The sequence below is a fragment of the Sceloporus occidentalis genome, unplaced genomic scaffold (assembly GCF_023333645.1).
Source record: "Sceloporus occidentalis isolate IW3139 unplaced genomic scaffold, rSceOcc1.0.p SCAF_101, whole genome shotgun sequence".
Classification (NCBI taxonomy): domain Eukaryota; kingdom Metazoa; phylum Chordata; class Lepidosauria; order Squamata; family Phrynosomatidae; genus Sceloporus; species Sceloporus occidentalis.
The window spans coordinates 2,313,006-2,326,896 of NW_028317081.1; the positions used below are offsets into that span (position 1 = coordinate 2,313,006).

General features: G+C 41.8%; 1 protein-coding gene across 1 annotated transcript; it reads right to left on the reverse strand.

The window, feature by feature from the left end:
- Positions 1 to 238: 238 nt before the first annotated feature.
- Positions 239 to 11,740, reverse strand: LOC149283789 (5'-AMP-activated protein kinase catalytic subunit alpha-1-like). The gene is made up of 9 exons (XM_089497273.1): positions 11,614 to 11,740; positions 6,989 to 7,130; positions 5,407 to 5,500; positions 4,180 to 4,324; positions 3,653 to 3,740; positions 3,152 to 3,376; positions 1,781 to 2,270; positions 900 to 1,026; positions 239 to 486 (listed from the first exon to the last, which is right to left on the reverse strand). The coding sequence occupies exons 1-9, from the start codon at positions 11,738 to 11,740 to the stop codon at positions 239 to 241; spliced, it is 1,686 nt and encodes a 561-aa protein (XP_089353399.1).
- Positions 11,741 to 13,891: the final 2,151 nt, after the last annotated feature.

Here is a 13,891-nt window from a genome sequence, read left to right on the forward strand (position 1 = left end):
CTTGAAAAATATATACAATTTATATCCGATGGCATTTATATCTATTAAAAATAATGATCACACATTAGCTTTATGGTCTTAAATCTAACAGAACAAAGTCTTCCAATCTATGTGCAAATTGCATTTGTGATGTTGCTTTCAGCTCTTTGTATATAATGACTGGATTAAAACTGGAAGCATTTGGCTACACTTTACTGCATGCTTATTGCTCGATATGACAAAGGCCAATGCTCTGGGCCTATCGTGCAAGAATTTTAATTAAATTTGCACACATTTCAAAAAACTCTATGGTATGGCTTCCTGGTCTGGGAACGAATTCAGTATTTGAGGAATCCGCCGAGGAGGTCAGAGAGGAGGGACCGGAACCATCCGATGACTTTCCTTGACCGTCGCCATCAGTGTCACTCTTTGGTGACGACCGGTAATTGCCGACCGATCCTGATCTTCTAGGTGTGGCACTTTCTGATTTAGGTTCGGTCACATCATCTGAGAGGGAAAGTAAAAAAAAAATAAAAAAAAAAATAAAAAAGTTTAGCATGCGCAAGATGCAGCAATACACAGTATTTGAATTATACCTTTATTGGATCACGGAGAAGACTGAGTTTATCCAAGTGGCCTTGAGGTTTTAAAAACAAAAATGTGTGGGAAAATTGGCACAGCAAGCCTGATATCCCAATTTAGAAGCTTATGTGATGACACGGAAGCAGTGAAACATTAAAATATTAATCACACAAGATACCTAGGGTTGTGTAAAATGGCACATTTACATTTTTTTTCTCTTTTAAAGCAATCTTCCAGGCCACAGTAGGACTGTACTTAATGTAGATAGCAAGTATAAAACAGCATAATTTGCATTATCTACACTATTAAACAGAGTCCAAGTTAAGGATGCCACTTACCATCAATACTGCGGAAGTCCAACAGATACGTTCGACTATCCACCTGATACAACTGCAGGCTCATCTTCGTGTGTGTGCTGGTCACCGGATTCTTTCTTCTAACACGCAGGTAGTATGGATTGACAACCTTGATAATGTCGAGAGGAAATAAATATGCTATTAAGAGTACCGGCTGCAGAGATTCTCCCCCCCCATTACAGTAACATCACATTTTTATCTTAAGTTCGAGAGCTACATCTATTTTTATTTTTTACATATTACTCGATATTATATTCTTATTAATACCACTGGTTAAAGGGGTTAGGTTTTCCCCCCACATAGTGGTAAGGCCAAGGAACATACCAGGGCACATCGTTTATAAAATAAATAGTATATAAATAATTATTAATTTCCCTTGCACAGTTTCCAGTGTGGTATGGATTGAGATCCCTTTGTAGCTCACATAATTTTAGGTGCCAGTAATGTCACTGACTTCATTGGGCTTCCAATAAATTAAAATTATACAGATCTCAGCAGGGCCTAGATCAGGGGTGTCCAACCTGTGGCCCTCCAGCTGCTGCAGGACTACATCTCCCATAATGCTCTTTTAGCTAAGGGGCTGGCCGGGTCTCTCCTGTCCTCCAGAGACCTGATTGCCCACGCCCAATTTTTTTTTATTTTTTTTTAAATCAGGATGGACAGGTATGCCCAAACAGACATCCCGGCTCCTTTTTTCTGGATATACCTGCACGTCCATAGGGGAGTAAAGGGGTTTAGCAGCCTTGACAATTATGTCATTTAAGGCAATGCAGTTCAGATTCTTTTCTTTGTACAATATTTAATAGGATGTAAGCACAGTGCCAGTTATGTTGAATGTAACAATATCTGACATCTTAACTCACCTTCCACTCATAGCCGAGCTGTTTCATCGCTCTGCAAACCTCCGCCATTATATCATTTGGTCGACTCTGGCTTCGAATCCCAAGATGCCATTTAGCTCTTCTTAAACCAACCTGGTGTTTGGTCTTTTGTGGATTTAACTCATCGAGAGTGTGCCTCTGTCGAGGAGACTCTGCTACTAAAAAGGGCACTCTTTCTGGATGGGGACGAGACACACTGGGTTCTTCCATAAAGGAATCCGGAGGGCTCGTAGCCAAATAAAAATCTTTGGCTTCATTCATTATTCTCCTGTTGTCTATAATCAGGTGGTAGGCAACAGCTAACGGGTCCTGGTGGTTTCGGCTGTAGAGACAGCTCAGAACCTCTTCCTCTGTACACTCACATTTTTCACAAACTTCTTTTAAGGCTTCATCATCAATCATATTTGTACTGTATGACGGGTCTTCAGGAAACAGATATTTTGGAAGGTCCTGCTTAAACCATTCGTGTTCCCTGAATAACAACATTTAAAAAAAGTATGCGTTAATGCTTAATAATTATACAGAACTCGTTTTACAATATAACAAGTAGATCAGGACAAGACATTGTGGACTAAAAGTCATTGAGGGCTGGTTTAGCTAATGGGAAACCATCATTAGACTTTTACATTTATACACAATCACACCATATGCTCAGAAGGAAACCGGAACTGCACATATAATATGCGTTTTAAGATTAACATTTTGGAAATTAAGTGAGAATATCTAAACAGTTCACTTGTACCAGAAACGTAAAAGTGTCCGATGCTGTGCTGTCACAGATGGAAGACAGTTTGCATTTGGTGTGATCAAAGTGTAGAACAACCAGAATAAAAAAATAAAATAAAAAACCCCCAAAAAACAACTTTACTTCTAGATGGTGTTTGGGACTGGTATTTAGGACAAACAATCCACTTTTCATTGCAGGTATTGTCTAAGAAAGACAGATGATCCTAATTCAATCATACATGATATCAAAGATACGCTTGGCTGCTAAATGAAACAAATGTATTAAAGACGCAATCTCCAGCCAATATCTGATTGTGGAGCTAAAATGGTGTGAGAGTAAACATTTTTTCTTAAATGTAGATCATGGATCCCCCTAAATCATTAGAGTCTAATTACTAAACCAGGAGTTTGCCAGTAAGTGAGACCCATCATTCCGATCTTCACTATACATTATGAGGGGGATATTGTGGAATTATGAAAAAGTGAATACAAATAAACTGGCGGGTGGGGGGGTGGTGGATGATGAAGAGATCATCTGTTCCTCAATGCTTCCCATAGAAGCAAATAACACGCACAGATTTTAAACAGCTCCTATTGGTAAGGTTTTTTGTAGGAGAGAGACATTACCGAATATCTTTGATAGTAGCTCTTTTCATGGGATCTACCAGCAGCATGTGTTTCAGAAGGCTAATTACTGAAGGATTCAGATACTGAGGTGTGTAGAAGATGCCATCGCAGATCTTCTTAAAAAGTGTTGGCACATGGTCGTCATCGAATGGCAGAGTCCCACATAATAATGCATACAAGATTACACCACAGCTCCATATATCCACCTCTGGCCCTGCATAGAGTCTAATCACAGATAGAAAGTCAGTTAAATCAGAATTGTTCTACATAGAATGTGCCTCAAAAACTATGGAAAATGGACAATAAACAACTTTATGCCAATACACAACATTTCTTCAAGACAGTTTCTGAAGTTGACATTTTCAACTATTTACAGAACGCAATTCTAAGTTTCTTATTGTGTAGAGATCTTGAGTGTTATTAATTAAGTGCAAAGAACACAAGTGTAGAGGTGTAGGACTAGCACTTAGAATTTGTGGTACGAGCTGAAACAACTCTTACCTTCCTGAAATTACTTCCGGTGCAGCATAATTTGGAGACCCACAGCTGGTCCTCAAAAATTCTCCATCAGCCATCATATTGGAGAGCCCTGGTGGGGATTACAAAAATATATACATTAACTTAATGAACTTAAAAGTCCAGTAACTAATTCAACCACTTATATACTAACATACGTTATGGAAAATCAACCCCAACAAGGTTCTCTTGCAAGAAGGTCTGAGTTGGAGAAACGGGCTAAGACGCAAATGTCTCTCTTACATGTGGGATCAAAATCATTTTAAGGAATGAATGAAACCTTTTAACAGCCACACATCGGCTGCTGTGTTTAAGCCCACCTATCTCAAACATCAGCACCGTGCCAATATCAGACGGGACAAGCATCAAAGGCGTTCGGCTCCCAGCTGCTTTTAGCACACCTAGGCTTGTGTGGTACATATGCATATGGATAACACCATATTGCCACATGCAAAACAGTTTGTTTATAGTGCCCTCGAGATATAAGAACATGTACAGACATGAAAAATTACCAAAATCTGCTATTTTTGCATTCATGTGTGCATCGAGAAGTACGTTCTCGGGTTTCAGGTCTCTGTGCACCACCATGTGTCTATGGCAATAGTCAACACCAGAAAGGATCTGTTGAAACAGGCGGCACGATTCTTTTTCATCCAACTGCAAAAAATAAATGTCAAAAGAAACCATTAGGTCTGTTTAATTTCCGACTTCAGCCTAAAGTAATGTGGCAAATATGAAAGAAGCAGGAACTCCATAGGATGGGGAATATGGTTATTAGGCTAACATTTCTCCACTACTGGCTCTTCTTGGGAAGTATTACTACAACCCTATATCCATGTTACAGACCACGCTTTTAAGTCCCTATATATCTCACCATAATGTGACCACCAGTTGCCCATCTATTTAAATTTGCCCAGACAATAAGGTGACCACTTAATCAGTTACCGAACTGAGTGTATGCTATTTAGAGTAGTACAGAGTTATATTAGCGTCCAGGCATCTGATCAATCCCTGGAAGCATTAAACGTGTTTATATGTTACATATTAAGTTTTGGCACAAAAAGGACGCAGTGATGAGAATGCTGCAATAATTGCCTGGGCTGCATATTATGAGGAGTATAGATACAGATTCTCAATCCCGCTACACATTAAGCTACGCGGGTTAACTAACCGAATTAAAGGGACAGCCTTAACAAAGAACAATGCATACTAAGGTACTTTGAGTACTTAAATACGTATTCTTAAAATTTTATCGCATGGCAAGAGAGGTGTTCGGCTGAAAGGGTAATAGCTGGCGGGTGGGGAAAAAGGGTCAGCACATAAACTTAAAAGAATCTCTCTATTATATGCATTAATATACATTGATAACTAGTGTATCCATTTAAGCGAGATGTCTAACCTTACCCCACTATCACGTACCAGCCCCTACCAGACAAACAGTTTCTCAACATGGACAATATTTAAAAGCCATTTGACTTGGGATTCAACATTTTCTCCTTAGATGAACAAAATCTGAGCTGTGCTCTGAATGTGTGCAACCGATGCCATCAAGTGCCCCAACGTTCAAATTACGTCTCCCCATTACAGTAGGCCACTTGTTTGTTTATTGCCCGTTACTGCGACATGACAATTTTAAATGCCGCCTAACATCACCTATAATTGAGAGATTTTGGGGTTCTTCTGGTTTTTTTTATCTTTAACTTTTATAGAAGGGGAAGAAACGCTACTCAAATTCTTACCTTTCCATTTTTACAAATATAATCAAAGAGTTCACCGCCAGCAACATATTCCATCACCATAAAGATATCTGTTGGCGTACTTATGACCTGGTACCTAAGACAAGAAAAGCAGGTAAAGACAACATTGGATAATATACATGCAAAGAACAAATTCCTGATAAAAAGTCTAGTCTCACCCAAACCCAAAACGTGTAGGGAATGAAATAAACGTGTTGTGAGCCATTATTTTTTAGATTATGTCAATCACAAATAGGCTGTGTAAAAGTTTACCCCATAAAAAAATGGGAGGTTTTACATTGTTAAAAACACAATTATGCCGAAGTTCCTAGGGGAGGCAATGTGTTTGCCTGCGGCATGAGCCCATTTACTGCATGGTCATAAACCAATTTCATTGCAGTAATTCTGAAATGGCCAGTTACCCACATGTCTTCGTATTCGTGAAATCAGAACATTGAACAAGCAGCTCCTTCACCAAACCAGTAGGTATCTGCAGCTCTGGGCCCCGGGACACACACAGAGCATGCCGATTCTGCCCCACCGGACGGGCTCAGCAACGAACCCGGCAATCCCTCCATTATGTGGCTGGCATGCGAGTGTGACCAGAGGGAAGGAGCGTGCTAGCCAGAAGCATGCCATAAGCTTTTGGGATGCAGCTGGTTATGTGACAGTTAAGCATAACAACCAAAACATTAAAAGGGGTGGAGGACCAGACATACAGCGCGCACGCACAGACGCACAGCAGATTAATGAGAACATAAACAGCAGAGCGTACTAAAGATGCAATAGAATACAACTATTTTACATAAGCGGGTAAGACTTCCAACTTTCTCCTAACAAGTACAACGCTATGCAACAGTTTTAGAAAATATATAAATATAGCTATGGATGAAGCGCAAGAACCCACTAGCATCAAAACAGGCTTTGCTCCTCATCAGTGAAGGATTGCATGAATGCCATTATAACGAATGCCCCCACTAACAGATCTGCCACCATAGCCATCCCTGACTGCCCCTGCTAACGGAGCTGCCACCACAACCATCCCTGACTGCCCCTGCTAACAGAGCTGCCACCATAGCCATCCCCGACTGTCACCCGCCAACAGAGCTGCCACCATAGCCATCCCCGACTGCCCCCCGCTAACGGAGCTGCCACCATAGCCACCCCTGACTGTCTGCCGGTAACGGAGCTGCCACCACAGCCACGCCTGACTGTCTGCCGGTAACGGAGCTGCCACCACAGCCACCCCTGACTGTCTCACGCTAACGGAGCTGCCACCACAGCCACCCCTGACTGTCTCACGCTAACGGGGCTGCCACCATAGCCACCCCTGTCTCCCGCTAACGGAGCTGCCACTGTCTCCTACCAAAAAAAGAAAAGCTACACATCTAATTTACCAGCGTCTGATGGGCACTTTCGATATTCCAGCAAGTAGATACCGACACATCTTGCATACCGCTAACCGTCAGTTAACTGTACCAGCACATTCTAAAGTCACTGTAAATAGGATATGTAAAGTAAAGAAGTTTTTTTTCCCTTTCACAATGTAATTTGGCAAAAACCAATTCAAAGAAAAAAAACTTACAGTTTAATAATATGGGGATGCCGAAACAACTTGAGATTCTGGATCTCCCGACGAATCTTTCCCACCACATCAAGGCTCCGAATTTTCTGCCTGTTCAAGATTTTCACTGCAACCTTGTGTCCCGTTAACTCGTGTTTCCCAACTGGTATAAAAGGAGGAGGAAAAAATAAAATAGTGTTACGAGTTGCTACAAGGATGACATTTATCCAAGTTTGTGTTCATGCCATGCATTATATCTATAATTTAATTAGAATCAGATTTGTGTAAATCAGCTTATTACATTTGGCACAAGGATCAGAAGCCAGTGTTTTTCCATTGTTTGTCATTCTGCATCATGTTTAGGGTTCCCAAATGACACATCTGAAAATTGCTGGTCACCACCTACAGTGCTACCCTGCAGCATGTATGTCACAAAAGCAAATGTATTACTTAACCAACCGATACATCCCCCATCATAGATTTTAGTGCTTTACAGATGTCTCCTGGAAAAGCGACAGATATGGTGACCCTGTATTCAGTGATTAGTCCAGACATAGATGCTTTAGGTGTACAAGGTGGTTACTATTGCATTGATAAATCATTGCATCTAGTAGCAAAAATCCAACAAATCCAAAATACAATAGATGGGTTTCATCTTATAAACACAGTCTGTAGAGCAAGGCGCTCAAATGGTTATGTTATACACTACTTGCAGTGTCCTGTCTAGGACAGCGCTACAGAATAGGATGGTGCTATAGAAAGACAAAACACGCAGCGCCCATGTGCAGCAGCAGTAAACGCACGCTTATTAGGGGATTGATGAATTGTCAGATCGAGGAGCAAAAATCCAATAGGTGGCTTTCATCTTACAAACGCACAACACTAAAGCAGATTTACTTGTTTAATGGTGATTTGCTGGGTGGGTTAAAAAAGTCTCTACCATCTGTGTCCCAAAACAAAATCACACCCTTAAAATAATCAGATATTGTGAGACCAGATAAACGTCTATTCCGACTCCATGGAAATCGAACTGATCGCTTCCGGTTCTCACTGGATTTGCGATAGTTTCAGTTATAAATGAGACATGAGTTAAGTGATCAACACCTGCTTCAGCGTCCATTCAACGTGCAAAACATACGTGGATTGTTATCGAGCCGTTTTACTTTGCGCTAGATAAGCATGTAGCATGCTCACAGCCGGCACGTATTACCCGACGTGTAAGATTGTTACCTCCAGGCAAAAGGGCTTCTTATCCAGCTACTAAAGGACAATTCCTGTTCACCTTAATCAGGTAGAATTAATTGAATTTACTCTTTGAAATAGCCTGATAATATCCGATGTATAGCCCGCTGACATCTCAAAAGGTCATTTAACGTCAACTTTTTCTTCAAAACTTCTCTCTAGAACTTTGATATAGACTATGGGTAGCTTTAATTTTGTTAGTAAAAACTACAGCAGCCTCCTTAATTTATTGATTTTTTTGGAGTCTGTAAATGTTACGGTCATTGCGCAATACCGAGGTTCTCAAACAAAGAATGGAAAACATCTTTGCTCATCACCAAAAATGTAACTTTGCACTGCCGTAATATAATAGAGACAGTTCATAGAGACGGTTTCATTGCCGCCGTGTTCATCCAGAAACAGGATCGACTGCAAATAGATTTCAGTCTCACATGGTCTGCGATAATACACAACAAATACACAGCATTGTGGGGCTCAGAGATTCCCGGCAAACGATGCAATGCTGTCTTTGTTTGGGCAAAACCCAACAGTAACGACATCGGCCATGTGTAGAACAGCCATCCCGGGGTATTCATAAAGCAGGAACTAACAGATCTGCTTCGATATTCCCATACCCAGAGCGCCAGTAACACCCCGGCTCTCTTCAGGCATCAGTACCAGGCCACAGTGTTTGTTTAACCCGTGTAGAGGGGGTTTAAAGATTAAAATAGCAATATATATGTATTAGACACCCACTGTGTGTGTACCACGGTAAGCAACACCATTACTTGTCACTTCCTCTTATTTGTAAGCACGGGTTAGGAAAGGGGACCGGAAATTAAAACATACAGGTTTTGCCACTGAACTCGGCTACCCCCAAACAATTACACAGACTGGAGGATAAAATAAATAAAAGCTACGTGTAACTTATGTAGATGGTTTTTACTTTGCCGGCAGTTACAGCACCAAAGTCCTGGAGTGTACTTCAAACATCGGCTTGGTCCTCACGTTTGCCCGTTAGCAGCTTCGCTAGCTATTGCGCCAAAGTCTCTTTATCCAACGTCCATCAGTCTGTCAGTTCTAGTTTTGTCAGACCATATAAATACAAGTACTGTAAAGAAGCGCTGAGTAAATTATTGGCACTATGTAATGACAATAAGTAGTGTATTTTGCCGCTATGCGAGCAACACTCGCTCCCACGAGCAACACTCGCTCCCACGAGCAACACTCGCTCCCACGAGCAACACTCGCTCCCACGAGCAACACTCAGAATTTAGGGCTGAAAATGTAAAAATGTGGATTGTGTCGCTTCGTGATTTATTGCTCAAATTTGCAGCACTTAATGAGAGGGCGCTTAACGCATAAACTTACAGTCAGAACTACTAGTCCGTACAACGCTGCAATAAAACCTTCATGCAATTACACTACACCCAACCGTTTCCACTAATAACGCTCCACTAATAAGAACCAGAAACATACATATAATACAAAATATCCTTCAAACAAAACCAATTTAGGGGGTAAAACACGACAAGATGCGACATAAGCGAAGCTGAATTGGTGATTCAAATGCATTTTTATTGCATGAAGTTTTTGATAGGACTGAATTTACGTGAATAGAGTTCACGGGAGAGACCGGCCGCGGAGCGAGTGTGAGAAGAGTTTGATTATAAACGATGTCACAACCAGCCTGGAAACATCTGTAGAGAACACGGCTTCCTTAGCTGGTCCAGAGACCACCAACCCACACTGTGCCAGAGGAAAGTTTTCTTTCACTCAACTTATGCTCTTATTTGCCAGTTCCTTTGGTTATCTAAATCAAAGCCATGTAATAAAACTTAATAGCCTCTTATCAGCAACAATGTTCCTGGACGGAGGATTCCATAAGCCAAGGGCCGGGAAAGAGTTTGCGGCTCACCTTGGGCCAGTTTCTGAAGGTGACACAGCAAGCATGAGGAGCATAAACATTTCGGATAAGAGCAGTGAAGTGTAACATTAACACATCGCGAGATAATGTACGGCCTAACGCATAGAACTAAGAGCAGCAAGCTGCAGGTTAAAGATTCACAGCCGGGGAATTATTCTGTTCATACAGCTTGCTGCCGCTAACCAGCGCTTTCAGATACATCATCCACAACAGCAGAGAGTCGAGACACGTCGGTGTTCATTTCTAATATATATATATATATATAAAAACTAACTACGACCACATCAACCAGAATTAGTACCATGATAACTGATGTAGTGGTATAAACATAGAATAGCCCCCCAGCAGAAGCGGTAGAGATACTAATAGATTGTAGTTGTAGTTTGTGACTTTTAATAAATCCTACCGACTCTGACTGTAAAGCGCTACGGAGTCTGCTGGCGCTATATATGTGTAATGTAATACAGAGAGGGAACGTAAACACGCATGGGATGGACATGCTGCTCCTGAATCTATAACATGACCAACGACTGAAAAACGGGCAGACAAGACGGCCTGAACCTGCAGTCAAACTCTAGGTTTTTAGATCCACCGGAATGTCCGTGCAATTGCGCAACTGCTTCCCAGAAGAGACCTGCTGCACACAAACAGTTAAATATTTCTGGATAAGAACAGATCAAAGGGAGGCTTCAGCAAACACAGGCTCCAAAGTTAACATTATATTCAATACCGTCTGCGACGCCACCTGAAATACAGCTGATTTGATAAAACTGTATTTTTGTGCCCCCAGGCTGCCAATTTTAATCTTAAAAATTACACAATCCATGAATCAGCCATCAAAATAGTGTAAAAACACGCGTGTTTACGGCAGATATTTACATCATGTAGATCAGCGGGAACGCTCCTTCCTGTGTAGTAATACCACATTCAGGTATTTCACCATAACGTGTATATTAACCCCACGGGGGCCGCTTTATTGCAACTTCCCCATCAGTCAGCCATTCACCTTATCTATAATTATGGCAGAAACTCTGTGCTTGCAGCAAACCCCCCCCCAAACATTGCCATAGAAACGGGAAAAAAAGACTAACAAGTTATTAGGTTTGCTTTACATAACACCAACACGTTCCATGGCGCAGTACAAAGGGGGCAAAAATTACAGAAGAAAACCCCTCTCACCTCAAAAAGGATATATTATTACTACCACCCAGGGCTACACAACCACCTGTTCCTCTCCAGACGTTCCATATGCCCAGCACCATATCCATTCCTTGCCCCCAATTCCATAATAAAGCAGTTAATACACGTTAATGTATATAACGGCAATTTACCCTCATAGCATGAAGCGCTCCGTAAACACACCACACCCACCCTTGTCACCTATTACCCTCCAGGCGGACTATTCCACGGCCACCTCAAATTCCCACAACCCCGGGAAATTAAACTATTAAGATTTTCCGCCCCCTAAACTCCGTTATCAGCAGCATCTCCGCCTGACCTTTGACTTTGCCAAAAGTGCCCACTCCAAGCGTGTCCCCCAGGATATAGTGGCCGATCTTCACCCTCCCGTCATGATGCTTCTGTTTATCGGCCGCCATCTTCATCCAGGAACTGAGCTTGCGCATGGTGTGCGCGCGCGCTCCAGGTGGTGCGGTGCGGCCCGGATGGGCGGGCACGCGCACGGAGGGAGGGGCTAGATTGCTGAGGCACGCGCCGTGAGAAGACGAAGAGTGACGTCACCAGCGTGCGCGTCTCCTGATATTTATCGGTCATGGCGGTGCGCTGATTGGGGCAACACTGGGGCAGGGTTAAATGGGGGAAGGGTGCCTCGGTGGCTAGTGCTATTAGAGCTGGGGCAAGTGGCCGTATGAGTAGTAGAACCCGGGAGTTATGCACAAGCATGAGGTGCAAGTCCCTGGAAACCTGCTTCCTGTGGAGATACTAGGAGGAAATCCGTAGTAGACAAGTCAACTCACATTTGTTTATATATTATGCCCGGCATGTTTGTCTGTTTGCTTTTAACAGCTTGAAACATTGTCTGTTGTTTTCTCACTGGATAAACAGTACAGTGTAGTCTTGTGGCAGATTGCCACCAAAGTACTCTGATCAAAAAAGCCAAGGCAGCGTCTGGCAGCAGAACACAGCTGCTATACATATATATCTTTTACGTTATCCATCAGTTATCTAGTTGGGTTTCTTTAAATTAATTATTATTGGGCAAAAATCAAATAGTGAGGTCGTCGGTTAATTCTAGCATCAGAATATGTGCTGTAGTATATGTAGTGGAATTTTATGCAATTAGAAACTTATTAGTGCTTTCCAGTAATAATGCTCGAATTTGCAGCAATAATAATGATGATTTAAGAACCGGTGGCATTTTAGGTAAAGTTCCTGGGTTTAGCTATTTTGGCTACTTTTTTGTGTAATTTTTACTTAAAAAAAAAAAAATGGCTACCAACCTGTTGACCCCAAAGGGGAAAGGTAGGGCGAGGAGAGCTTGTGAGGACAGTTCAGCACCAAGATCGATTAGATTTTCTTTTGAGGAGAATAAAATTTTGGTGTCAAAAGTGTGTGAGTATTTTCACAGCATCATAGGCCCGGCAGCGAATGAAACGCCCCAGAGGAAGAAGAATGAGATCTGGAAGAAGATTGTCGATGCTGTCAACGAAGTCGGTGGAAACAATCGCCCCGACATGGTGGTAAAGAAGAGATACTTCGATGTGAAGAGGCAGTTGAAGAAGAAGCTCTGTAAGGCTGCGTCCCATTTAGCAGGGACTGAGGATGATAAACCTGAAGACGTAGAATTGACCAGCTATGAAGAGGAGCTCCTGGAAGTTCTGATGCCGAGAAATGAAGCCAGCGTGGATCGGATCGTGGATACTGACGCACCAAGGTGTAAGTATCTACTGGGGTTTTATTCTTGTGTCGTTTCCCCAGACAATTGCAGTACCGACTTATTTCTCTGTAATGAACGGAACATAAGCTAAATGAAATAGGTCTTGTTGGGCTACCTCGCAGACATCCTTGGTCATAAAGTGCACCCAAAAATCATCAGAGGTTCGCTTAGTCCTCCAATGTATCACCAAGCTCGCCTGTCCTCCACGACGGGAGAGGATAACAATTTTAACTTTGAAGTTTTTGGTTCTCTCTGAAACTTGCTGTGGAAAGAAAGTGCGGTGGAGAAGTCCTTGGTTTCTGCTGTACAAACGAGCAAGAAATGTTAGTCTTGCATTCATTTATGATCAAACTGGGGAGGGAGTCTGTTTATTGAGGATGCACATTTTTTTTGTGTATGAAGTGAGATGGGTTTTTATTAACACTCCTATTTGTGTGTGCGTACAGTGGCGGATGGCTAAACTCTGGGCTACAAGACGTGCTCACCCAAGTTGCCCCGTAATACAACGGCATCTAAAACATTGGAAGAAATGAATCAATTAGAGCAATCTGATTTTTAATTGTATTTTATTACCTCTGCGATTATTAAATGATAGTACATAACACTCCTTACAGGTGTCTCGCTTAGTTGTTAGCATCTTCTCACACACCTTTCCTGATGCTGTGGGCCAGAAAGCTACATCACATGCTGTTGGTACAGGGAGGGCAGAATAAGAGCCCTGGCATGACTTGGCTACATGTTATAGATTTTCTTTCCATACCCAGAATTATTCAAGTTTATATATCGCATGTCACAAAAGGTCTTAAAACCTTAAAAAATGTCATATCTGACATTATATATATATATTTTTTTTTTTATTTTTTTTTGTTTATAGTTTCAG